Raw genomic sequence first — 27,823 nt, 5'->3', positions numbered from 1 at the left:
GAATAACTGCTCAATTGTATAAATCATGACAATTTTATTATAATCTCTTGCTCGATTAAAAACCAACAGACAGCAGGAGAGCATGCACACATTCATTTACAGAGGTTTAAACCCATTAAGTAATAGTTACTAATTTTATCATGGCTGTTTTTTTTTTTTTTTTTTAAATTGTCTGCTTTGTGTTTGGTAGCAACTGTAACCAAAATACACCCAACAATAATATTTGTGTTCTAGACTGTACATACAGTAAGTACAAAGTACTTTAAAGTGACAAAATTATCATTAAAAGAAGAAAATTTAATTAGCATTAAATGTTAGGCCTACATTCAACCAAGTACTGCTTTTTTTCCCCCTCCCGTGCAGCCTGCATACATTCGCACGTTTAAAATTTATGAGACCCTGGTAGACAAATGGCACTGAAAAACTAAACTTTTATTAATCATTAAGACAAAACCCAACATAAATAACATATTGGTCTGATAAAAGTGCTATTTAGAGATATTTTAACACTGAGGAGTTCATTAGCTGTACAACAGATATGAAAATTTAAATTATAACCGAAAACTTTAAAGAAAAAAAAACAATTGTAAAACTTTGATTTAGTTCATATATTAAAATTATTAGGAACAGATAAGATTTACAGCATGTACACAGTCAAACTGGTGTCGGTGCTTCTGTTGACTAATTGGGAATAAGCAAATAACTAATCCTTGAAAGCTCTTTAAAGTCATCGCACATATGTACAGTAGATCTGTCACTACAAAAGGCATTCTCAGAGCAGATTTACATTTTGGCACCAGGCACAGATACCAATAATAAAACACCCAAAGCCCACCAAGAAAAATAGTCAGATTTTCTTTCCCTACCACGTGTGTTTACAGCAACTTGAGAATAGGAAATGTGCATTTAAACTAGCTGAGAAAGAAATCATTTGGCATAGCTTTGCTGGAAGAAGAGAGGAGCAGAGGGCTGGTCCAAATCTACTTACACAGACCTGACACAAGGATCTACAGTGCATTTCTGTCAGAAGACAATCGGTTGTTTTTCCTGAGTGCAAAAAGTAAACAGGAACTGGGAGACGTATTGATCGAGAAGGACAAACTGGACAATAGTTGATGCTTTATGCTCTCTGAAAAAGATTTAGTTACACTTCTGTGACACTAATTTGCCTGGTTTGGAAAGAAACATGACATCAGCAGCTCATTTTATCCAACATGACCTGAATCATCGATGCCACTTGCATGCAGACCCATGACTGGCTTTGGTTTATCCAGCAGTGACTGCTGAGTCCTGGCCAGGGCTGAAGGGCAAGGGCCACTTTTCCTGAGAGGGAAAAAGGTATAACCTTTACTAAAATCAGGAGGGACGGACAGGCTTCATGGCCACTTCTTAAATGTTTATTATAGAAGATAAAACCAGTCCATCAGAAATAGCCTCACTACTATCTCAGCAGTGGATGATCAAGGTCTGAAACCAGAGTCACCAAAAGTGCATGTGGCGCTCCTACATTCTACACCTCCTTGATGGTTCGCTCCGCTGATCTGAAGTTGACAGAGTTGGACGACGGCATGTAGAAGGACTGAGTTTTGCGTTTGAGTCGGACTCGCCTGGTGGCCAAGCACAGGCTGCGTTTGCTGGAGGTGATGATCTCCGTGATGAACTTCTTGCAGTCTACACACACCGCCATGGCCACCCAGTCTTCTGTCATCTCCTTGGGGAACTCTAGCTCCTCCGTGGACCGGTCGTCTTTGCTGCTGCCGCCATACTTGGACAACCTGAACAAAGTCAGAAATGCTTGGTTAGAAAAAGCAAGTTGGGGTCTGCAACTACATTAGACCAAGAGCCAAAATGCTCAGATGCTCTCATATCCAACTATGTATTAGGGCCACATTAAAATGAAAAAAAATGCGAGTACAACGAAATTAAAGTCGTCAGGCTGCATCTTTAAAAACTCGTAATGGTACAGCTCTCAAATATCCCTGTTGAAGTGAACACAACACCAATAGCACCTCTAAAATCGAGCACTTCCAAGCAAGTTCCTCGCCATTTTCCCCTCATTTTCTGTTACTAAATAGTTCTTTTCTAGTTTTCTTCCAGCCATGACTCAATTTTCTGCAAAACTAACTGAGTGTAGATCATATCTCTATCACCTTCCGCGGAGGCTCCGTCGACTCTGCGCCGAGCCAAACCGGTTTCTTTTCTGTCTCTTGCTGGTGCCTAAAGCTGCACCTGCTTCTTCATTAGCCGTAGTGCTGGGGCCCAGTGAGTAGATGGGCAGTGTGGAGTATGGCTTGGATGGCAGCCGCAATCTGTGGAAATCACAGAAAAAGGACGAAAACAGTCAAATATGCAACCTTGTGTGTGATCAAGGGACAGTCAATCTTAAAAAGTGAAGTTTAAAAAGCTGCTTCAAAGGGTGGAGCAGCTGCGTACCTTTGTTGAACACTGTGAACACACCCGTCTGTAGAAAAGCAAAAGAATGGTTAGACACTGCTATACATTAAACAAGCTTTTAATTATTTTCCACCGCAAACCATAACATGGGGCTGTTTATTCTTTTAGTCTGACCCAGAAAATAAACTTCCCAGCAGTTGGATTGTGAAAACTTTCCCATACAATATTTAGTTGTGTAATAGTGTGAGTGTTTACCTTTTGCAGAACTGGCAGGTGTAGGCCCAAGTGAACAAAGATGAACCTTTTGGTCCGACATGAAAAACAAAGCTACGGGCAGGACAGGAGGAGAAACGTATAATATTATATAATATAATAGAGCTGCACATAGAGAGGGAACAGACGCTCTCATAGTATCCTACCTCTTTCCTTTCTTCAAAGCGTGTAGACTCTTTGTACTGCTGAACTTCTTCCAGCTCAGCCTTGACGAGCACCTTTCCGGAATGTGCATCACTTCCTCCACAGTCAGAGTCAAACACTCCACAGGGTAACAAAACTCCTCCTGAGGGAAGGAAAAACGCACGTGAACAAAACTCATGCAAGCAAACACACCCAACCTACTTAAACAAGGGCGTGCCAGTATAGGGACGGTTCTCTGGCAAAGAGGAGAACGTGAGAATGCGTGAATGAACATCAATGCACTAATTCACCCAACAGATGGACGATGGAATGACACTGAGGGCAGAGTCCACCGAAATCTACACAAGCGGGAAGTGGAGACGGCCAAACCTGAATGTTGATGGTCCCACAATTGTACGCAAATCAATTAGAATCAAGAAATAAGTGCATTTCTAATATTAGGGTCAAGAGATATTCATAACAATGTTCCTCAACTCAAAAATTCACAGCAAGAGAAAGATTATTAAATGTTTATTGAGAGCGACACTTTATATACTTCCACCAATGAGCTCATATTTTCCCCTCCCACTTATTTATGTCTGTTAGCAGGATTACGTCAATGGATTTGACATTTTAATGAAAGATAAACCTTATGCATGAAAGAGTCCATTCGATTTTGGAGTGGATTCAGATCAATGTACCGATTTCTGGACCAGTTTTAAAAAAAATATTACTAAAAAAAATCTCTTATCACTGGCAAAATTTACAAAATGCATATACTTGGTTCTCAATTGACCAATCTTGATGAAATTTGACAGTTATGTCAGGTTGGTGTCCTCAATTACCCAACCCAAGTTTCATCTAAATCCAATCAAGATTTGTGAATTTTAAGTAGTGCCCAACACACCTTATCGTTAGAAATTTAAGTGTGAATGATCATGGTACCATGGCGGAGGTTTGCGCTTTCTGAGTGCTGTTGTTCGGACATGTGAACGATATAACTAGGTGCCCATAGACAATTTTGATTCTTTAATATTTTTCCACCAACAGAATTTTTCACAGAAATGGTTGGGGTTTACTTTCTGATTAGATAAATCTAAGTCTTTGTGAAGGTTTGTTTGTTTTTTAAATCTCCAGTTTGTTTGTGGACCACCATCATGTTGCAAACTGCTGTAGATTTGCACGTCAAACTCCCCAGAAGTGAACATTTACCAGGGAAAAGCCTTCATCATTCCACAGTCATTCTAACGTGGAGGTTCACAGTGGATCATCTTTTTGTCAAACAGATAATACACAATGAAGTGTGGGAGGCTTCCTTTCCTTTACTTCCAAGTATATCAAATATACTTGTTTGCACACACAGAGCTATGGATGATGTGGAGAGGACGGAGACGTACCGGGCCTTGAGCTCCGCTGACAGCCTCCACCTGACCCGCACACAGAGGGAACATTACATTCAACCTTGTGCTCTAACCAGTTAATCATCAACAATACGCTCCAATGGTTTAATGGCGCGTTAAGACTCCACAGTCTGGTTGTTACATAATTTCTACGCTGAATGATTAAAAACATCATCCATCTGCACAGGGAGAGTTTAGTGAGATGATCTCTTCAATCTAGAAAGCACTCAACAACACTAAAATGTCGCTCTGGTGCTTCCTTTGACTCCACTGTTTTGTCAGACTCATAGTTCTCTTCAATAAACAAAAAGACTGGAATTATTTACAGGAGAATAATGATGATAAAAAAAAAAAAAGACAACACAGATACCTTGCCACTGGAGTCGCCTTTAACTGCAGCATTATACAGAAAATAAATGAACTGTATATTAGTAAATGGGATTTATAGCAGTCAACAAACAAGACTGAACAATGCAAGTTTACGACTTAACACAAGATTAAAAGGTCAATAATAAAGTTGACAATTGATAGGCTGTGGAGTTGTCAGAATACTGTAGACTGAAACTAACTCCGTCTCTGTCTGCTCCTCACAACAGCCCGTCCTGTGGTTTCCAATTACGCCCATCATCCTCACTCGAGCATCACACGACCAGCAGAGGAGTCACTCGTTAAAGCAGTGACTTTCACCACAAACAAGTTGAGCAGTCAGACATGCGTATAAGCAGAGCTGCTGGCAGTGGAACGTTAGTAATTTGGTTGAATTCATACATAATTAAAACTGGTAAGCCTTCATTAATAGGCTTAATTTCAGTACAGGATGTTTTCAACAACCTTTATAGCCAAAGCTAGCTGATAATTGGGAGAAAGCTGGATTTATTCAATTTTTGGTTAAAATCTCTTTTTTAAGCCTGTTCCAAAAAAATAAATAAAGGGGGGGGGTCATTTGTTTAAGCTTTGAAAGTCAGTGAGTGAAAAACCACTTTCAGAAATGTACCAGAGACTTGGAGGTCTGTTTGGATGGCGGCAAGAATGGTTCGGACACTTGTTGGAGCGTCTTTTTTCCATGGAGTGTCGTCTCTGAACAGGGTGATGCTTCTCTGGTTGGGGCGTGGCAGAGATGGGCAGGAACTTGGATGCAGCTAGGCATCAAATATAAAAGAAGGAAAAGCGGTGTTAAAAAAGCCTCACACCTTCAGAGAGAAACAGCACAGGTAATTCTGTTGTGGTTGATGACCCACGATGTGGAGAGCAGAATCATACCTTTCTTTCCCACAACAGACTCTGGCATTTCCTCCATCAAAGGGGACATACTGGAGCTGCTCTTCGTGTGCTCCTCCTGTCAACCATGAGACATCAGATGGTTTAATGAAATTTGATAATTACATGGCTATTCAATAGATCATAGAGCATTTTTAGTTTTAACAAAATATTAAAGATCTTCACTATCAGCTTTTTGCCAAAGTTCGCTCTATTTACAAAAGGGTTAAAAAAAAAAAAAAACTAATGTTAGACAGGAAGAGATGCTTTTGTTATGAAAAGGGAAAGTTTGACTTTTAGCTTGAAGCTGGTCCATGGACGATTTTTACGTTCCGCTTGCAAATGAATGTGAAACGCAATACATCTCATTTTGACAGTCGGACTTATAGTATATTTCGTGTGCTATTTTGAACACAGCCTTTTCATTTCATTGCAAATATAACAAATGTGAAAACAATCAATACTGATAAAGTACCTCTGATCCAGAGCTGTCCAGCTCAGCAAGTGTGGGGGCGCTTTGAGTAGGCCTCTTCTTTTGGGCTGAGCAGCTGCCCACCGCCCTGACTAGCTGCTGCTGCTGCTGAGCCACTGGCCAGAGACTGGGTGCTCACTGCCAACTTCCTCTGTCCATCAGGAGTGTCTGAGGGTCACAGACAAGCATAACTGTGTTTGATTACATGCTTAGAAATGTTGATGCGTTTTGGACAATGGCATCTTCTAGCAGTTCTCCTGTTTCCATTCACATCATTACAAAGTGTTTCAACACTTGTGCATGCTTTACCTGAGCTTGCGGAACAAGTCCTGAGGCGTGCTAATGCCTTTTTCCTGCACCTGCATAAACGGAAGACAACCCTCAGTCAGAATACATGCCCAATAACAGTTATGTCAACTACCAACAACTAGACACTACAGTGACACGCACAAAACACATCTGTTGAAGTAACTATGTTTGGTACACAGGCATATTATGTTGTGCACGGCTGCAAAGCATAGAGGGTGACAAAACGGAAAAGGAAGTGCCCAGGGAAGCAGAGAAAGACGATGAGTGCAGGCACAGCGCAAAGTTGGTTTGAATCCTGTGGAATTTCTGAACTGAGACCGGATTAGGGGGAAAGACTTGATTGCTAAAACCAGCTATAATCCTAAATCCTATTCTCTCATTGGCGTTCCAGTGGTTGCCACCTCATCACATAGACCCAGGGAGGCCTGTGATTGGCAACGCAATCCAAACATCATTTCCAAACACCCAAAAATATCTGCTCCTATTATTTAAGTTTGCTTTGTCACAATGCCTTGAAGTCATGAAATACTTAAAGATTGTTTACAATGCACTGTGCTGACTCATGTTTTCATCAGGTGAGGAAAGGCAGCGGGGAAACAACAAGAACAAAATGTAGCAGCAGAGCGTCATACAACAAAAGATTGCCGTCAAAAAACAAGGTGTGTGTGTTCAGTTGAGGGAAGAAGCAGAAGCTAGCCCTGGAACTCCTCGGGAATGAAAAAGCTTCTGGTGACACAAACTTTACCTGATGAGTCAAAACTGTAAGACATGCTAAGAGGCCGCATGACTGACAGAAGTTTGAAACAAAAGGAAGCAATAGGAGAGAAAGGAAAAGTTAAAACAAAGGATTAAATCATCCTAATTAAAGAAAAACATTAGCTATAGCGACCCTAACAGCTGCTGTGTGGCATTAAGCTGCTACATAGGAAATCGAGACCAAAACAATATTTTCTATTAAGTTTCCTTTGAACTGAGCAGTCTGACGTCACTCAGGAATGTCAGGTTAGCTACGTCAGCAAGTTCCACTGATCCTTGTTTAAACACTAATGACAGAGTAAACTGATCAATGCAGTCATTCCAAATGTTGTTAAAAGCATTAACTTGTGGCTAATGGTTTAGTAGAGCATAGATGGATGTGGTATGAGGAAAAAATAGACTTTCCTCAGGCTCAACTTAAAAAAAAAAAAATCGATGTGATAAATATAAAACTAAAACTCTAGTTCATCCTCCTATGTTTAGTTTTCGCGTCTCACCCAAGGCGGTTCCTGCGGATCATGTCGGGCGACACCGGCCTGAGCTTCCTCTAAGCTCGATGTCATCCAGCAGTCGCTCGTGCAGGGTAAGGGGACGTGGAGGGTGGGGCTTTAGTTTCCGGGCTGCCATCTGAAAAGACAAGCAGAGGGGTGAAGAGGTTGTTACTATGGAAACCTGAGTAAAGGATTACCTCATACCTTCCTTAAGCAAGACCAAAGTAGAACTATTTTTACAGATTTGATATGAAGATCATGTGATAATATTAACAGTGGTCTCAAGTAAATAATAATAAAACCTCCACAACCCTCTCCAAAATACAGTGAGTCTCACTTCTTTGTTGTGAATTAATAACTGAAGCTTATGGGCTGAGATTTGTGCCACTAGAAACTGAATGGTTGGTATTAAAGGAGCCATAAGGCAGGATTGAGAAAAACTAAACATTATTTTAAGCTAATGGTTGATGAAGCGCTCTAAACCAAAGAAAATGAGTCCACACATATTTCTACCTATTGCCTTGACAACCATTTTAGATAACATTTTGTACTTCTGTCTGAGAAGATGGCTTGGAGACAAGGCACGGTGGACTAACTACTGTTGGTTCCACAGAGGGTTAGGTTAACCCTACAGAGAGGACACTTCTGGTCACAAAGTTGAGAAATCAATCACCGATTCATGGAACTCCTGTTTATGTCTACAATAATCCTTTACGGCCCGTTGAGGGTCAACAGGCAAATATACAATTTCCAGTCACTAATTCAGTTTCAAAACAGTCAATTTCAAGTTGTTACTTTCCAAATTCAATATCCAACTATTCAAAATTCAGTTTCTAGTGGCACAAATTGAGCCATAAAGCCAGGCAAGAGTGAAGATTGCAGAGAACACAAGTTTGGTTCCATACCGAGCGTGATCTGAGACATATTAATCTAGATTCAAGATGTTGCATTAGTCCAAGTGATTGGTTTCTCGTGGTTTTGTAAAAAAAAAAAAAAAAAAAAAAACACAAACAAATGGAACCTGATTTAAACAGTCTACCCTATAAATGACTAAATTATTTGTCTGTAGAGACAAACATTTGCAGACAACACAATAGCAAAGAGCTGCGTTAAGTCAGTTTGTTAGATTAGGTCATTTAAATGTTCACATATTTAACATCACTCACAATTCATTGTTTTTAATAACCCCCTCAAAAAGTTGCCCAAGATGATATCTCAACTATAAACTTGAACAAACTCTCAACCAACCATTGTAACATCTTGCATTTGCTGAAAAAGCTACTGTGGCTAGAGATTTTTGATCACATGACCTCAGAGTCTTTCTAGTATCTTATACATTTTTAATCTTTTCCAGGTCATTATATAACAGAACATACTCCGTTATGAGTCGAAAACCGTTCTAAATTTCTAGGGTTAGGGCTTATTTTAATTTCCTCCTCCTGCTTCCAGTCCAAGAAAGATGGTAGCTGTGGTAAATTCTTTAATATTAGAAGGAAAAAGAAAACGTGCAATTGCCAAATCTTAGTTGGGGGGGGGGGGGCCTAAAATATGTACGAAGAGTTTCTTCAAAAGATGGAAAAGATGTGCCACAATGGAAGTACCCATGCAATTACAGTAAAGTAATGTGCAGTCATAATCATGTCATACTGCTTACAGGGTTGAGTGGAGGTCGAGATCTGATGAATTCAAGGATAATCTCATGTGCGCTCTTCTTTAACCTTGGAGGGATGTCGCCATTTACCTGGAACACAATTATCCAATATAAGGGTTACATAAGTTAACAACCTAAACCACCTAATCTTTTAATATTCTAGACTTATGGTGTCTTTGGGACTCAAATGAAGTGAGACGAAACCAACCAAATGACACTCACCATCACTTTTCGTAGCTTGTAGCGCTTGGAGCGGATGTCGTCCATCAGCATTTCGTAGGGCGTGAGCTGGTATTCGATGGGTAGTGGGTTGTACTGACGCTCCTGGACCTTCTTCAACTTCACGCCATCACGTAAATCACGCATCACTTGAACCCAGAACCGTGCCTGGTTAGAAAGAACAATGAAAAATAACTCAATTCTAGCCTGCAAAGGTTCTGGAATATATATATATATATATATATAAAGAACTTGGTATATCGAGTTCTCGTACCCAGTCTGCATTTTGTAGCTCATCGAGGTCTTTAGCCGTTTCCTGCGGAGCTTCATCTTCCATCTTCCGCAGGTTCTGGGCCAGAAACAGAAATTACTTTGCACCGTTAGCGAACATTTGAGTTGGCAACATCAGAGCTGGATGGTTAATTGATTGATAAATAGGGCTTGAAATGACAGTCAATATTACAACCACCATATGTGGACATTTGCCAGAGGACAACACACTATACTTCTCTAATGATGGTAAATACTGTAGATGTAGATGATGAATTAACTCATGACTTAAAGGTGAAAAAATATATAAATGCAGTGGCAATGAGTGCAACCCTGCTAGGTGTGTAAACAAGAACAGTCTTAAAATACATCTTACTCAATCCAGCAGAAAGTAAGTAAATTCAGTTCATCAAAAGGGGAATGGAGCACGCACATCAATGAGATAATGACAAACAGCTTTCTCTCTCACAATGAATGAATCCAGCCTCATGTTTATTGCTGAATGCATTTCATCTTCCTCAGCATCTTTTTTCTGCTGATCTAACCGTTTGTTATATTTAATGTCTCACTGTGGCTGTCCTTACATGGGAAACCTTCTGTTTTTCAACCATTACAATATGTAATATAACTTGACACTCAGCTGCTGAAGAAGAGAACACTTGCAACTGTGAGGAAAGCTAAAAAAGAAACTTCTTGACTGAACTCTATGAAACCTTTTTTGCAAGCACGAGTGATGTGTGACAGAATGCATGGCTGCTTATCAAAAATCATATGGAGACATTCTGTGCAACATCGAGTCCCCTGTGGCTTGTTGGTCCAACTCTGTAAGCTCCTTAAATTGCTGTAAAAGGGCTAAACTTGGTTCTGCCACAAGTATTACATAAGGCTGTTTACAGTATTTAAGACTGGAGCGACAGACCACAGAAGCGTGTACATACTGTACACCTACATCGCCACGTTTTTCCTTAAGTCCACATTCAAACAGTTGGCGCAAGTCGTAGGGTGTTCATTTGGTATCTTTTCTTTGTTGAGTAAAGGGAGTCGAACGTTTTCCCTCCTGCCTCAGCTTGGGGCATAAAAAAAAAAGGTAAACATTGAGCCTGCTTACTGGGATTGGCTGAATCTCAATACATGCATTGTTTATTTACATAGTACGCATTTTAAGATTTTATTTAGAAGAACTTTGTTTACCTTACATATTCTAAGTCGGGGACAGGCTGTGTTCAAAATTTCATACCAACATACTGAGTCTGACGTCAAAATAAGTACCGTATGTAGTGCATTCAGATTAACTAGTATGGAAAGATTGAGTACATGAGAAATACCTGGATGTATACTATATCGGGACATTTTTTTAAGTATGCACTAGTCATAGTCAACTGCCCCATGATGCATTGTGAGCAGAACGAAAAAAAAAAAAAAATCCTTTTGTTTGATTTTGTTTTCAAAGTGAACAGACACGCGTTTTATATTTGTTTATTGGATATTACACCGGCTTCAAGCTAAAAGTCAAACATCCGCTTTTCAAAACAAAAGCATCTCCTCTCGTCCTGCATTCCTTTTTCAACGCTTTTGTAAATAGGGCTCTTGTTTTGAAGTAAACCGGAATTTTGTCAGTAGCAAAAGTCGGCATAAAATGTGTTTCCATGAGTTTAATGGATCAAATGACCACAGGTTGATATTCTACTTGGTCTTTTTCTTGCTTAAAATGTTTTCAGAACTTTACAAAGATGCAGATATTTAGCCTCAGTGTGCTTCCGCTTTTTGTTATTAGGGTCAAAATGCATCTTGGGAAACTTGGAAGTATACTTTAATGTGAACGGTCACCATTCTAATCATACTAATAGTATATAGTAGACAGTCTGTACTCACTGAGTGTGTAGTACAATAGTATATGATTTCAAACACAGCCAGAGGCTCCCGCATGTTTTATATGCTATCCTGGTCCCACACACCTGGTTGCAATAGCTTGTTATCAGGCTTTGTGTACAGCTGCATGATGATACAATCTTTATATTCAGGTGTGTGGGAGCAGGGAGACATCTGAAACATGGGATAGGAGCTCCTGGGGACCAGACTTGAGGACCCTTGGTCTAACTCAGCGGCTCTCAAAAGATCTGTTGCGTCCTTTTTTTTAATTAAAAAAAGATCAGGAACCCCTCATATCACAACAAAATGGTTGACAAAAGAAATTTTTACTGAATAAGGTAAAAAAATAAATAAAGTAATTATTGTTATTGTACATGAAATGTACATTTTTTAGAACAGTAATACTAATATTTTTTTTTTCCCCCCATTCTCAATGCTCAGCAAGGCCATTCTTGCCCCTCATGAGACAGATGAAGATTGCATACATTATTCACATTAATCTGTTCAAGGTGTACCCACCGTGTGCCCTAAGTAAACCTGGACAGGATGCACCCCATCCCCCAACAACCACAAAGATGATAAGCAAGTATAGAACTTCAGTGGGAGGAGGGATTATTCAAAACAGCCAAATTCCTCACTTCTTTAGCGCTCTTGATCTTTTCCAGGAAAGTGCTTAGCTCTCTGCTTTCAGCGTAAAGTGCACGGCACACAGCCTGGTAGTGGTTGCGGGCTTCTGCTGGGCTGGGTAGGTGGGACGAGCAGAGCTGTAGAGGGGGAAAAGGAGGGGTACGGTAAACAAATGCTTTTGAAATATTAAACCCATGATTTAAAATGGCTGATTTATGTGCACGTTCTCTGAATAGAACATGTGATGCTAAGCAGAGTGAGGTCTTCATCAGTTTATTAATGAATGAAAACGGCCGTCTGTATTCTTGTAGGTTGGAAAAATGGCCATTTATGCATAAATAAACTTATGTTGAAGAAGTCACTTTTTAAGTATCAAAAACCATTTGCTTTTTATTTTCCATCCAAGTGAAAACATGTTCTAACAGGACAATGTAAAAAGTATTTAAATTATTAACACACAAAAATAGTTGACGAAAAATAGTTGACGAACAAGGAAGTAACAAGTCATGCAGATGGGAATGTGCAGACTGATAACAATAAACAAACAGTTTCCAATAAGAGGACTGGGTAGCATCGCTGCCTAATACGGTTTAGTGGGCGCAAGGTGCTTTATCCCCGTTCTGTGTGGAGTTTGATTGTATCCATGAGGGTGTTTTTGAACTAGACTGTTCTGTCAGAGTCGGATTATTTGAACAACCCCAAATGGGTATTGTATCATTTTAAACCCTCAATACTGTTCAGGTCTTTAAATAGTACGAGTTGGCTGCAGCAGTAATGGATGAGCTGTAAAATCACAAAGAAAGACAACCGGACTGATGGCATTTTTCATATTCAGCTTCTGGGCTTGGCTTGCGGAAGGAACGCATGACTCGGCAAAAGCTCATGTTCCACCGATGGGGAATTCACAGATGGGGACGACACCTGAAAGTTTGGTATATCAACATGCTTCAGATAGCCCAACATCTGTGGTGTCCACGTAGAAGGACATCTGCATTTCAAAGGTGTTAATAAACCCAAAGTTTAAGTTAAAAAAATAAATTAGTATTATATAATAAGTATTCCTTCATCTTAGAATCAGCCAAATATTCACCAACTCGACACACCTACACTTAGGCAGAGCCCAAGATCGCCAGCAGGTAAAGAACTGCCATTAAAAGGGCGTGTGCTTGTTCCCACTACGTGACACAATGTAGCCTTAAGAACAAAATTGTTAAAGGTTTAGTAAAGTATTTGTTTCCCATATACTATATAATGTGTGTTTACACTGCTGTAATGACTTTATCAGTCCTCTCATTAGGTCAAAGTGTTTGGTAGAGTTGGGGTCAATTATATTTTTCAGTTACAATTCAATTACGATTACCAGCATTTTTTTCCAATTACAATTATTTTTCATCCTCAGAAAGTCAATTATAATTACATTCCCAATTACTAAAGTTCAATTACTGAGCTTGAAATAAAAAAAAACCTAATAAAAGCTAACCTTCCTCTTGTGTTAGCATTTTATGATGATGGATCCTAAATCAGCTGTAAAATACACTAACAACATCTAATTTCTTCCCTATCTATTGATTACCTTACTAAGCTTCCTAATCAATGAAAATATAGGTTTTAATAAAAAAATATATGTATTGAAATGGTAAAATGTGGGAAAGCTTGATTCTATGAAACATATTTAAATCGTTCACTACATGTGTAGAACTGTAACACGGCTCCCCAGTTTTGCGTTAAATTATCAATTACAAAGTCAATTATCTGAACTCAAACAATTTAATTACGACAGCAACAGATTTTTAAAATTACAACTAATTAATCATCCCCTGAATTAGATATTATACGGTAAATTTGAAATTGAAGGATGCACGTGTAAATGAATGTTAAAATTTACCTCCACCTCTCCATATCATTACAAACACCTTCCAGCTCACCTTGATGATGTCTTGATAGCCCTGGACACTGCTGACTGTGCCGCTGGAGGAGGTGGACACGATCTCCTCTTCCTCCTCGCACTCGTCCTCTTCCTCCGTGGCCTCGTAGCCCTCGTCTGGGCAGGAGTCGCTCTCCTTTTCCTCTGGGTTGGTCATCATATCAATCAGGCGCTCCAGCGGTGGGCTGAGCTCCCGCTCCTCGCTCACTTTGAGGCCGTAATCCAGAGCTTTGTAGATCATGACACCAAGTGAGTCGATGACCTTGAGGGAATGTTGTTGATTAATAAATGCACAGTATAGAACAGATTTGGAGTTATAACTACTCCATATGTATGCATAAAACTGCAGTGTGGCATTGCTCTTGCTCGCTATTCAAAATATTAAAAATCAAATGAAGAGTTTTGTACGTGTATTGCCTTAAAACAATGTGCAACCTTTTCCCAATTCAGCAATGGAGTAAAAACAGTTGTGTTTTTACTTTCAGACAAGCCACTAAATGTTCTTTCCAGCAGAGAGATGACACTTATTTTGAGGTGTTCTCTGCCCCTGCTATACACCATAAACAGCAGCACACCTGACCCAGTTCCATCACACTTGTGCCCAATCTAAAACACACTGTTCTGTTGTATAAACAAGACTTCGACATGCAAAAAAGAGCCACAGCATGCAGTTACACTGTCACACAAAAACACATTTAGAATATATGATTTAATTATTCACTGGTCTGTTATTATTCTAAGCCATCTTTTTAAAGCTTAAAGAATGTATTTCATGGTCTTAATCAAGGGTAGGACCAAGTATCTTCACCACAGCAGATCTACCAGTATTTAGAAGCAGATGAAGTTCAAAACTAAACATGTTAGTGGGTCTACGACACCCTTTAGAAATCTGCATTCTGCACAATGTGAAAACAAGTGTTTTCACAAAGCACCATGAACATGAGCTCAGGTGCTTTGAAAAGCCTATTGTTGTAAAAAGGTGGTTTCCACGGTGGATATCCATCTCTATGGTGCATCCATTTACTAGGTATAAATGAACAAACGATGCATTCAGAGCACAATCCCATGCAGGCAATAAAGTGAACAAACCTCTGATTAAAAGGTTACATTTTAATCGTTCATCTTGTTTCCAGTTATTCGTCCATCGAGACAAAGAAACGTGATGCACCGTTAACACAGTACACGTGCTTTCCATTTTAATTGTTAGTTAAATATTGTGTCGTTTCTCTTTCTAAATATAACTTCTGTGGGGAGCGTTTCCCATTTGCACCTCAAGTGTGATGTAGAATATCTCAGACATCCAGCAGCAGCATCAACCAGAGACATCACAGTCTCACACTCCAAACCACCAACTCACTTTAAATGGGATCCATCCCTACAATAACACAAGTCATCTGATAAAGCATCATAATTAAACTTTAAAAAAAAAAGATTTAACACTGATGTTATTGCAAGAAATAGGAAAAGTGAGTCATTAGGTTTAAGTCAATGACAAAGTTCAATTTTCTTGAGTTAAAAACAAAAAACACTGCTTTTTATTAAAGATTCTAAATAAGCAGTAAAATGAAAACGCCAAAAGTCCAGTGGAATGTCCCAACACAGAGCTATGGATTCTGTGTTTTCAGGACAAAATCAGCTACTCTACTGCTATTATTCATCAGCCACCACTGTGTGGCTGATAATCCTGTTCCAGGCCTAAAACAAATATTCTATTCCTTAGCGTCTCATTATGTAACAATATAATCCATGTGTAGGGCAATAAGCGCCGTAATGGGAGGAAAGACTATTAATGCTGGAGAGGCTGATCTGTTGGGAGACGTCTTATTCATGGGTACAATAATGCAGCAATTTAAATCAGATCCCAGAATAGGCAATTATTTTACATTTGAACTGAATTTGCATTAAAATTTTTCAAATGAGAATTGGGAAAGTGTCAGTAACATGTCGTCATAATGCAGATAAAATTAAACGCTCAACAATGAAAGCTTGATCGTCATTAGTTTCGTTTTTCTGTATCTGATCCACAGGTTTATGAACGTGATGAAGATATTACTGCTGCTTAAAAGATGAAGGATTTGGTGCAATTGATTGAAAGCGTTCACCATTAGAATGTATGGAGTAGGGATGCAGCGGGTGGCAGATACCAAGGCCATTGGCAACACTTTTAATTGATTCTTAGGGAGTGTGGCAGGATGAGTCACCTGGGTGTCAACATAAAAAACAGCCTCGCAGAGAATCAATTCAGCCTCAGTGCTGAGATGTCACTTCCACACTAAGCTCAGCAGTATATTTAAAACATGCTTACGGGTGTGGAGCCGCAGCTCGTGTAGAACACTGAAATGTCTCTTGGAGAAGATGTTGCAATGATTGAGTCACTCAATAAATATACTTTTTCAACAAAGTTCACAAACTGAACAACTTTGGCCGATAAAAATAAACTTTTTAAAAACTGGTTAAGCTTTAAAAATGTGGAAAATTGAACAAGTTGAATGCATGAACAAATATGGGTGTGTTTAATAATATGGTCACAGTGTACACGTGTGTATCTGTAGGTCAGGAATCTTCTTACGCATTCAAGCAAAAAATAAATAAATCCAACCTTCAGACCATTAAGTAACAAGGTTTTTACCTGCTTGATTCATTTCATTTACCAAAACTTAAAATAAGAAAAGGTGAGTAATTTCCTACTTGGTCCCATCGGTTCAGGTAAAAAAAAAAATAAAAATAGGGTTTGAGATAATTGCAGAGGTTTGTCTCCAAGAGGCTTTCAGGCCTTGAAAGTGTAGTTTCTTTTAAACGCCCCCTTTAATGAGCAGAGGATGAAGTAGTTTGTGAAAAAACAATGACAATCCAGTATTTGTTTTTTGGCTTTAATCCGCAAAAACAAAGGATACTCAATAAATTAAGTGAATAAGACTAAAAAAAGACAAATGTAATTAAAATCATCTCTCAATGTCTACAAAGTAAAGCTTTTGCCTTGCAGGAAACGGTCATTAATGCATCACTGCCTTTGCTCTTGTGACCCACAGCATCCAAAAGACAACACAAGCTCACAAAGCAGTCAGATTAGCAGCCTTTAGCATCCACTGCCGTTATACAGAAAAGTCATCATAACACAGACTGTTACATAAGCCGAGCTAAATCTAGAGGTCCTGCACTGCAGGAGCGGATGCTTAAGCGTCCTGCAGCATCACACAGAGACACTCTCACCTCATACCTCCTAGTCAGAACATGTTGAGTTTGCATCGGTTTGGGAGGTTGACCAGAAAAAGGAGAACAGACCTTCGACTTGACATGTCAGTGGCTTATCAGGATAACGGAACAAAAAATATTAAATTTTAAATTACAGAGGCAAAAAAAAAACTCAAGTTTAGGACTTGCAACAACATGTTATGTAAGCAATGAAAGGGTTTGTGATGCATGTGTTTATACGGACACATCAGATAGAATAGAAAAGCATGGAATTGCTGTAGTTGCATTGGTTACTTTAACACAGTCAACATCACACACAATGGCAACAGCAGTCTACAATATCAGTCCATTAGCAGAGCAAACCATAGATCAGCCCTCAGATAAAGTAGAGAGCCTTTACTGGGATATTAAGAAGAAGAGCACAGAACTGCCCAAAACAAATTATACAAAACAAACGCAAAACTAAATAAGTTCTAGTTTTTCATACAATACTTGGCAATAAAAATGCTTCAATCTACCAAATTCTTCCAACCAACCTCCAACACTCTTGATGAGAGTAGCATTAATTGAAATAAACTGAAACTACATTTATTGTTATTCATAAATAAAATGCAAGCCAGGGACTTGTTTGTGCTTGTTTTGCACTGAGCTACAGAAACCAAAGAAGCTCAGCTAGTGCAGTGCAACTGAAAGAGGATACTAGTTCCAGTCGCACTATAATCTTTTCGCGGACACCTAATAAGGTTATATACTTGTCCTCGAGGCTAAAACACAAGATAAGCAGTGCATCCAACAGTTATTCCTGTAAGAAATACTGGCTTGTTGAAAACAGATGACAGGAACAACAATGACCGGCACACCACAACTTGATGTAAATATGAAATCAAGTCTGAGTTAGAGAGTGGTGTCGTTTCTAAACATGTCGACCGCTAATTAGATCTAAATACTCACATTAGCACAGCAATAACTGACCGACATACTGGTTAAATTAGGCTCAGTTCCACAAGGGACCACGTCAACACACACACAGGCAAAACTAAGGACTGGGCAATATTAAAGATGTGTCTGAATATACCAATTTAGGTTTGTGTAGCTTCAGTTAATGTTATTAAGGCGTTAAATATAAAGTGGCTTTCTTTGGAAAAAAATGAGGTAAATTGTTCTTGAACTTCTTAATACATTTGGTTCAATTTGACGTGAGGCATTTCGTATTAAATCCCTAAAGACAAATAAATGATAATTACTTTCAGCAGAAAAAAAAAAAAAAAAAAAACTAATTACTGCATTGGATGAAAAGGATTTTATTTCCGAGCAATGGTGCACAGCTTATAAGTGACTTTTAGAAAGCTATGCAACAGAAACAAACCTACATTGAATGAAAAAGGACAACTAATCTTCAGATAACTGGGCTTAACATGTCGATTCCAACTTAAAGCTGCTGCTGGTGATGATAACCATTTTCAGTTTTTTTTTTAAAAAAGATGAAGACAGTTTACTTAATGTAGGCCTCACAGACTGAAAGTATTTCTTCTGAAAAATGGGAGAATTTACTGACAAATGTCGAAGGTTGAAATTGTAGCTCGCAAGATGGTTTCTGACTCCATCACAAACAGTTGGTTTGTTGACAAATGGTCATGTGACCTAACTTGGGAAAAGTTTTGAGCATTGCATCATGGGATTGGGAACCCCAAAGCAGAACTCAACGACAGTTCCGAAGCTCTTTTTACTTCCTTGCGTTTCTTCAGACATGAAAGACAATGATTGGTCTCTCTAGACTATTTTGTTTTGATTCATTTATGCTCCCTACGATATGACGTCACTCCGCAAGACATTAAATTTCAGCCGTATTGTTTCTGTAGAAAGCCACATTTTCAACATCTGCCCATTTTTAATGGCACAACTTTCAATCCGTGATAACACCGGAAATGTCACTTTGGCAACTTTAGAATGAAATAATGTTAGGGATAATCCCAAGCAGCTTTAAGACCACTTAACGATGAACTAAACCAGGGGTTTGCAACCTGCGGCTCTGGAGCCTCATGTGGCTCTTTAACTCTTTTGCAATGGCTCCCTATAGCTTTAAAAAAAAAAAAAAAATGACATTACCTTAAAATAAAATTCCGATAAAACAGTTGGTTATCCTAAAAATAAATCACATTGTGCAATAACTCTGCCACCTTCCTACTTCAACTCTTAAAACATCTACAGACCATCAACTTCCATTGCACCTGTGGCTAACCTTAAGTTTTAAATTCCTTGTAAGATAACTAAACTAACAAAAAGACTATTCTGGAAGAAAATAGAGAATGTATGTGTGGGGAAAGATTTATTTCATTGCCAACATGACAGCTTAACATGCATGCTTGATACTGTGCAAGAAATTGGGGGGAAACTCAAATGTCTCTTTAACTGGAATGATTAAGAGACGAGCACCAGATCAGCCTTGAGATTTCACTTATGTTGACAGTCAGCCGGGTTTGAGGAATTTCTCTTTCTGAAGTACAAACAAACTCACATACTGTGCATGCCTGGGATCACATGAACTGTAAGACCAACATAAAGCACGACCCGACTGCTGCGTGTTGGTAAAGGAGTCAGTCTGTGTACACATGATGAGGAGCTCCTCCCATCATTATACACTACAGTACACCGGCTGACCAAACAGACACCCATCATATCTTTTTTTTTTTTTTTTTCCCCTCTGTGATCGTAACAAAGGATTTTGATGTAGGCATGAAAGGAGATCAAATTAAGCCATGCAATAACAGTTTGTGAAGTGCTCCACTGAAGTGAAGTATAGACCACATGACCAAACGCACACACAATTCATTCCCACCGAATAACACAAAGATCAGAGACTTAACTCCCACAAAAATGGATCTTCTCTGACACACAAAAAAAATAAATCAATGTTGTTAGTGAGCATGTGAAGTACATTTATCCCAATTTACCACTAAAAAAAATAAAAAATAAAAAATCTATTTCCAAAAGATTAGAAAATTAACTTGTTCTGCAACATTAACTACCAGCTCATGTTCAGTGTTTCTCATTTGTATGGACCAGCTGCAAAGGAAATGTTCACACTGTAGTTAAAAATAACATCAATAGTGGGTTTGTGTTGCACCTGCAAAACAGTGACGGGCAAGGTCGGAAAACAGATTCACATATGTTTTTGCACGCGACATTACGAAAACAACATTTAAAATGTGGATCTCTACTAAAGGGTGTGGGACACCACACAAGCAAGTTCGACCAGCATTTCCTAAAACAGACGGATTGTGAACTCACCTCTAATGATGTTGTGGCCGTCTGGTATTCATCTGTGAAGAAAAAGATCAACAAGAGTGATTTAGACTCGTGCATAGGAACAGTTGGGTATAAAGTCAAGCAGGTGGTTAGTTACAAGAAATACACTTTTTTTAAGTTATCTCTGTTGAGATCATTAAAAACAAATACATTATTACAACAGTAATTACAATGAAAGCATCCAGACTTAAAATCAATAAGAGGAATGCAGGGAGATCTGGAGTGTGACAGTCTCTCGATACGGCGATATATTGCGAGGGGGGGGGGGTTTAAGATTTATTTTATGATTTTCAAAACCTTTTCTGCTTTTTCACTAAAATGTGCAGGTAGGTCGTCACAGAAATTTTGTCACTGTTTGAAGGAACCAATATATTGTTGACTGGAATATTGCACTATACTGGTGTAATTGTAAAGAAAGTTTTTTTTTTTTTGTTTACAGAAAGCACTATTCGAGATACTTATTCATTTACATTGGTATGTTGACACTTATTTACAGAAATGTTGCATTAAAATAGTGTCACTGTCCATTGGACACTTTTTCAATTTATTGTCTTTCAGAGATATAAAATAAAAATTGTATTTTTTTTTTCACTAAATCTTTTTTTTCTTTTCTTGTTATGTCAGAGATTATCGTAGATTGATTTCTGACCAATATATCGATAATCGTAGTATCGTCATCGTACCATGAGGTACCCAGAGGTTCCCACCCCTAATGTGAGGTGTCACAACCTGTCACTGGGAGCCAGTTACAGTGACGAGATTATATTATTTACTCAATGACGAGACACGTCTAGCAATGTAAAAACTGCTCTCAAAATTCAAAACCTGAGTCCTGGCTGATCATACATGTAACATCGAAAACTTTGTCTTTAGGGCGGGTACATGCCGATCCATTAACAGTAAAAACATCATTAGCAGCGCCCGCAACAGAGGACGTTCCCATAAACCTATTTAAATTAACGCTTAGTGTCAAGTAACTTGAACCTTAACCTGCTGCTGCAATTAACAATTACTCTCGCTTGTCTTCAAATGTCATCGTTGGGCGTGCCGGCGCCACAGGTCACGTCAGATGAATTGCTTTGTCTCACACACTTAATGTTTTCCTTCTATAGTTAGTGGGAAAATGTTCAATGAGGAAATGGAAAATGTTTACAGGATTCCTACAGCTTTAGTCAAAGTCAATTCTTAAGACTTTTTATTGCCATTTGAAATTAAACAAGTCCAACTTCACAGTAAAAATGAAAATGCCACGTCATTTACATACGATTAGGGTACATCTTTTCCAGTGTCTAGTGAAGACATCACGCCAAAAACATAAGATGACTACAAAAATAGCCAGAAATCTATAAATGCACAACAAAAATACAAAAAATAAAAACCATTCAGCAAAATCTTTGTTCAATGGACAGGCAATTTTAGTTATATTTACATTTCCCCATGTTGTTGAAAGCTGCTACAAGCACAAAGCGCAAGTCCCACTGCAACCTCAACCATGCGCAGTGTTGTGGTAAATTATAATTTTTTAGCAAAAGAATCATAAAATCATACTTGTGTTCAAATGTAAGACTTTTGAAACATTGATTTAAAACATTTTAATGACAATTAAGGCCTTATTTTTTTTATTCATGAATTGTATGCCTTTTAAGACTTAAGCATGCGCAGGGACCCTAGTTCAAAGGGTACCCACTACCCATTGTGAATTTAAATAGCAAAATATCATGTATAATGCTAGAGATTTTATATAAATTGTTATTTCTTTAAAAAATCATTTTAGATTAGCAATCAGTTAAATAAATGAGGAATTACTTCAGACGCACTCGGCGCCATCTTGCGTGTCAGAGTCGTGTGAGGTGTCGTGACATAATATTTGACCTGACTATGTGGTGATTTAGGTCACCGTGGTGACACAAGGGGGCTGAAGTTCACTCGTAAACGTAGACTCCAACCACCAGAACCATCATTTAGCTGGGTCACAGGATTTTCCACCACCGACTAGGAGTCGTAGTTGGTGTTTTGGTCTATGAGCATCAATTGTTTCTAATTTAACGACACGAGCTCAGCATTAGAGAAACAGACTTGAAGAACGAACAAGTGCAGCCTGAGAGACGCAGGTCCAGAGTACAAAAATAAGTCTGTGCATATATAAATCAGACACTTTGACCTTATGTGCTATCAGTCAGACCTAGAGTAAACCCTTGAATGAGGGAAAAAGCCAAAGAGTGATCTTGAGATAATACTAGCCTTAAGTGAGCAGTTTGATTTAAAGGTTGCTGTATATTACAGCACAGAGAAAAACATTCATTTCCCAGCCATCATCTGAAAAACACTGGGTCCTCTGTTTGTCCCCTGCCAGGAAGAAGTGACTTAGCCAGGGCGCTCAATTCTCCCAGAGCACAAAACCACAGCGGGAATACTTAGAGCAGTGTTTAAGGTTACTGAGTGTGAGCCACTCAAGTGCAGAAATATACGCAACAGCAAAATACCTCCTTTAATAACAGGCAGTTATAGATTTTCTGTATAATAACAGTGGAAAACAGTTAATTTTTTATCTCAACATTTAAAATTAAGAGATTTTCTCTTCTTGAAGAGCCATTTGTGAAATCCTAAGACTGCAGATTCAAAATAAAAAATAAATGACTTTCCTGTTGGCTGTGACTCACTGGCACATATTGGTAGATATTAAGAATGTAAAGCTTCGTGTTGGTCATCTGGGCGCTGAACCAAGCCCTACCACCTGGTCACTGACTCATGTGTAGGCTTACACTGGTATGTGGGTTACATCAGTATCAATCTTCTAGCACGGTGGAAAACATCTTACATCAACTGCAGTGGAACAAACACTGGGATCTTAAAAGGCATCACAGGCCATTTCATCTGCAGGTAAAAGTAGTATCAGGGCAGTGCCAGGATGTCCTAAAATACCTCAGCTATGATCCATACGGAAAGCTGAGGGGCTCTCCCCGGAAAACTCGTGCACACCTAGACTTCTAAAGACTAAAATGATCATTATTGATCTATTTTTGTCTGCAGCAGCGATGATAGAAGCTGTTTATGCTCTAAGTGCCACATGCATTCATTACAGGAGTTGGACATGAAGTAAATGTAGAGGTTAAAGGCAGAGGTCGTCAGGGAGTAAATCAACAAGGGGAGGAGATGAGAGGTCGCTAATGGGCTCCCAGGAGACAGCGTACAATACAACACGTCAATCGACTCCAATGACAGGCTGATCATCTCCTCCTTCTGCAGAATCCCTCAGATGCAGCCAGAGGACCACAAAGAGTTGGAGTTTAATTCTAAACAAGTTCTATTACAATAGGGGATTATCGTATAGAGATCCAAACAAGGTAAAAACATCAAGAGTAGGTAACCAGTAATGGGAACAGTGTAAGCATTTTAGACAGGAGCTGTCCGATGTTGTAAGGCTGTGCAATTAATCAAAATTCAAGAATGATTTCGATTAATACCCATAGGTCTGGGCGATTTTGCCTTTAAAAAAAAAAAAAAAAAAAAAAAAAAAAAAATCTGATTTTTTAAAGAAAAATTCGAGTTTCGATTCTCAATTATTTTTTTTTTCTTCAATGCACTTAAATATGACTGCAGACATCAGATATATTGTCAAAAGTGCAATTTTGTTGCCGTGATTGTCCTTAAGAGTTAAAATGCATAGAACAATCCCTAAATAAAAAGTAAATGAGGCTCTGTCATTCAACAATTTCAAGCTTTAACCCAGGTTTAAGCAAAAGTGCAACAGCAACTTCACAGTAGCTTCAATTTTCTGATTAAGAAATCAGATAATATTACAATTAAAAAAAATAAACTCTTCACTTAGCATCTCAGCATAGTGTGGATAAAACATTAAACATGCCGGTGGCACACATAACATACTCAAAGGGTAAACACATGTAAACAAAGAGGGGGATGACTCTGAAAAAACTGTGGTGGGAAAAAAAATTATTCAAAATAAATGTACATTTTAATAATTTTTTTTTTACCTCGAATTTGCAAAAATAAGAATTGTTTTCATCTACAAATTTGATAAATTAATTGAATCAATTTTTTGCCCAGCCCCAATTGCACACAATGATTACAAAAAGAACATGATCGAGAAAAAAACTATTTAATTTTCATTTTATACACACACACACATAAATAAAATTATACAAATAAAAAATTATACTATGTTTGTTTTATTTGTTAAATAAAACAAACTTCCACGATTTAGGACATCTACAAAAAATACAATATGGCACACACGAGAAAAAAAAACTTTTATTAATACTAACTTTTAGTTGTTTAATGCACGCCCATGCAAGCTCCTCCGCCCCTCTGAAAGCTTTATTTATGTTTAAACTAAAGAATATATTTTATGTTGTTTTGTACTAAAAATATAGAACATTTTGGTTTACAAATCGTGATTTCAATTATGACTAAAATAATGATGGTTATTTTTTCTATAATCGAGCAGTCCTACAATGTTGTGCGTTAGGTCTTTTCTTGTTTACACTGTCAGAAGTCCGAGCTCTGCTGCGAGGTCAACTTGGGCTGCAAATGACTGTTATGGACTCTTAATTGTGACAGACGTGCACTGCCGACTGCAAAATGTATGAGTGACGTTAGACACACGATATTTCATAATGGTCTAACTGAGATCCTAACTACTGACAATATATTCATGTTTCTCTTAAGAAATGTTAGTTTATTATGTTGTGAATCATAATATTGTAAACTACATCTATTTCTTTGTCTGCTAGCTGGATTATGTCAAACGCGCTTAATGCATTTTGACAAAATTTAAAGATAGACCTTACGACACGGAAGATTCTATTACATTTTCGACATGATCCAGATCAATATACCGATTGTGGATCAGTTTCAATAAAAAAAAAAAAAATGTTTATCTCTTAATATTAGCGAAATTTCAACTTTGTTTTCAAATCTTTTTGAAATTTAACTCAGTTATGTCGGGTTGGTTCCTCAATTACACCAGCAAGTGCCATACAGTTTGGATTAGGATTACGCTTTTCATTGTAATTTTTCAAAAACATATTGCCCGTACATTTGGATCAATTGTATTGTTATTAAGGGTGATTAATGGTGAAATTTCTCCCAGTCCTTTAAAGTGCATCATGGATGGTACCGTAATCAAGATCACGGAACCAGATAAGTATCAATATCTGGAAAAAGAGGAGGTTTATGCTCTTGGAGAGCTCTTGTTTCCATGGCAACCATTCTTAGCATTTAAAAGAGCTTGAGAAATGTTTGTACTATAGCATTTTAAAATGATTGTAAAACCAACTTGGTTAAAGTTATGAGTATTTGTAGGAAGTGTCTATTGATACGGAAACGTATCCATAGCCCCCAAGTCTATGGGTAAGTTTTCCGGACCTTTTCTACATAAGCGTAACGTGCCTGTGTTTATCCACCGTGTCAGCATGGCAGAGTGGTCTAAGGTGCCTGACTCAAAGATTCTTCAAATCCCACTTTTGTCATATATAGTTTTTCATTTTAACACCGTAAATTTCACCTTTTTAAAATACATATACAATAAAATAAACATTTTGAAGTATTTCTTGGGCTATGGTGAAAATAAAAGGGTTAGCGCGGGCAGATGAAACAAAATATGAGCTAAAATAAAACTGACGGAACCTTAAGTCACGTGGTGCACCTATAACGTCACCGAAACTGGACAATGAGGGGCGCTGCGTATGCATAGACGGGATGGCTATTGATACGGAAACGTATCAATAGCCACAGCCTTTAATATTTGATAGTTGTTTTTTTTTTTCCTCAACCGTCTTAGTTCCCGTAGATGAAATTCAGCTTTAAATGATACTCTGGTTTTATCTCCTTACATGAAGAATTGACTATTGTTAATGGTAAACAAAGATGTCTTTAAAGGAAATCATTGTAAATCGGATCACACAGTCCATTGTTGACTGTAGCTCTGAAAAGCATATCCATCACAGCCTGCGAGCAACAACGATGATGATGTAAATATCAGTGATTTTTTTTTTTTTTTTTTTTTTTTAAGAACAAACGCAGAAGCAGGTAAAACCGTTCCCATAGTGTGTGTAACCCCAGCAGCAATGTGATGATATATAATGCATTATCGAACCGATTCGCCACATGTCTCGAGGCAGCAGCCCTAACAACATGGCCTCTTTGTGATGATGCTCCGTCCGCCTGCCTGTGACTAACGTCCCATTAAAACGCTCCTTTCACGGTGTCTACGGGCTGTTTGATACTGGTGAATCACGGTTAAAACACACACACATCAGAGGACCAAAACGATGTGCGTTTACCTGAGTTGTCTTCAAACTGAAGCCTGACAGTCCCGTCCCTCCCGATCTTCACATCCCCAAGTCCTTCAATCCTCCTCGGGTAGTTCCCGGAGGACCTGGAGCCTCTCCTGCGGTGTTTCTGCGCTAAGGTCCGGCAGCACTGGTAGCACACTGCCCACGCCTGCTCTTCGTTTATCGGCTGCCCGTACATGCTCAGGAGCTCTTCCAGGGAAACCTCTTCGGCTCCGTCGCCGCAGTCCATGTTCACGTCTGCGGTAAAATGCTGTAGATGGGTCGGTGAAGTCAGCATCCCTGCCTCGGTCCCTGGTCGCTTGGCCATTCTCAGACCATGGCAACGTGGAGCCAAAAGCTGAAGGTGACGGTAGATTAGGGAACCGGGCTGAGAACGTACGTCTTCTTCAAGACTTTCATTCTCTGCTCACTGGCAACCTGTCAGTGAGGTCCGTCCGGTCCTAGCGCCCGCCCTCAATCGTCACACCTGCCAGCAATTTGAATCGCCAGTGGCGGGAAACCTCGATTTGTCTTTATTATTTCATTAAAAAAAAACTTTTTAATAAAAAAATATATATTTAAATCATAAAAAAAAACAAACATTTTTAATAAAAAAAAGTTTACGTCAATCAAAAATAAATATTTTCAAAGAAAAAAAATGTTAAAATGCACCAAAAAAACCTATCATTTGAGAACCAAATATTTGCATTTGAACACTTTTTTCTTTGATTGAAAAGTTTTTTTTATTATTGAAATGTTTTTTTTATTTTATTTTTTATTGAATAATAAAGACACAAATGTATGATTTTCGTTGTGTTTTTTTTAAATGTATAATGTGTATACTTTCATTTTCACAGTTTTCTCCTAAACGGCCTCCAATATAAATGTACTACCCGTAATATAGCCCAAATAAAAAGAGATGACGTCAATAAAAAAAAAAAACTTTTCAATAAATAAAAAAAAAAAAAAAACATTTTCGAATCAAATAATTAAACAA

At 38.4% G+C, this 27,823-nt stretch overlaps 1 protein-coding gene across 1 annotated transcript; it reads right to left on the bottom strand.

Annotated features, from left to right (window-relative positions):
- Positions 1-145: 145 nt before the first annotated feature.
- Positions 146-27,246, bottom strand: spire1a (spire-type actin nucleation factor 1a). Its single transcript, XM_028461471.1, is given in 26 exon segments — positions 146-1,775; positions 2,151-2,309; positions 2,435-2,461; positions 2,650-2,690; positions 2,692-2,721; positions 2,814-2,885; positions 2,888-2,953; positions 4,188-4,219; positions 4,562-4,583; positions 5,185-5,223; positions 5,225-5,248; positions 5,250-5,329; positions 5,451-5,526; positions 5,923-5,988; positions 5,990-6,110; positions 6,229-6,272; positions 6,969-7,017; positions 7,485-7,539; positions 7,542-7,611; positions 9,130-9,216; positions 9,349-9,513; positions 9,620-9,694; positions 12,123-12,248; positions 14,037-14,297; positions 20,516-20,547; positions 26,836-27,246. Coding segments are annotated over 26 exon segments (2,403 nt in total). The 5' UTR covers positions 27,155-27,246; the 3' UTR covers positions 146-1,510.
- Positions 27,247-27,823: the final 577 nt, after the last annotated feature.

The sequence above is a fragment of the Gouania willdenowi genome, chromosome 11 (genome assembly GCF_900634775.1).
Source record: "Gouania willdenowi chromosome 11, fGouWil2.1, whole genome shotgun sequence".
In the NCBI taxonomy this organism is placed as follows: Eukaryota; Metazoa; Chordata; class Actinopteri; order Blenniiformes; family Gobiesocidae; genus Gouania; species Gouania willdenowi.
This window is presented reverse-complemented; position numbering and strand designations above follow the sequence as displayed.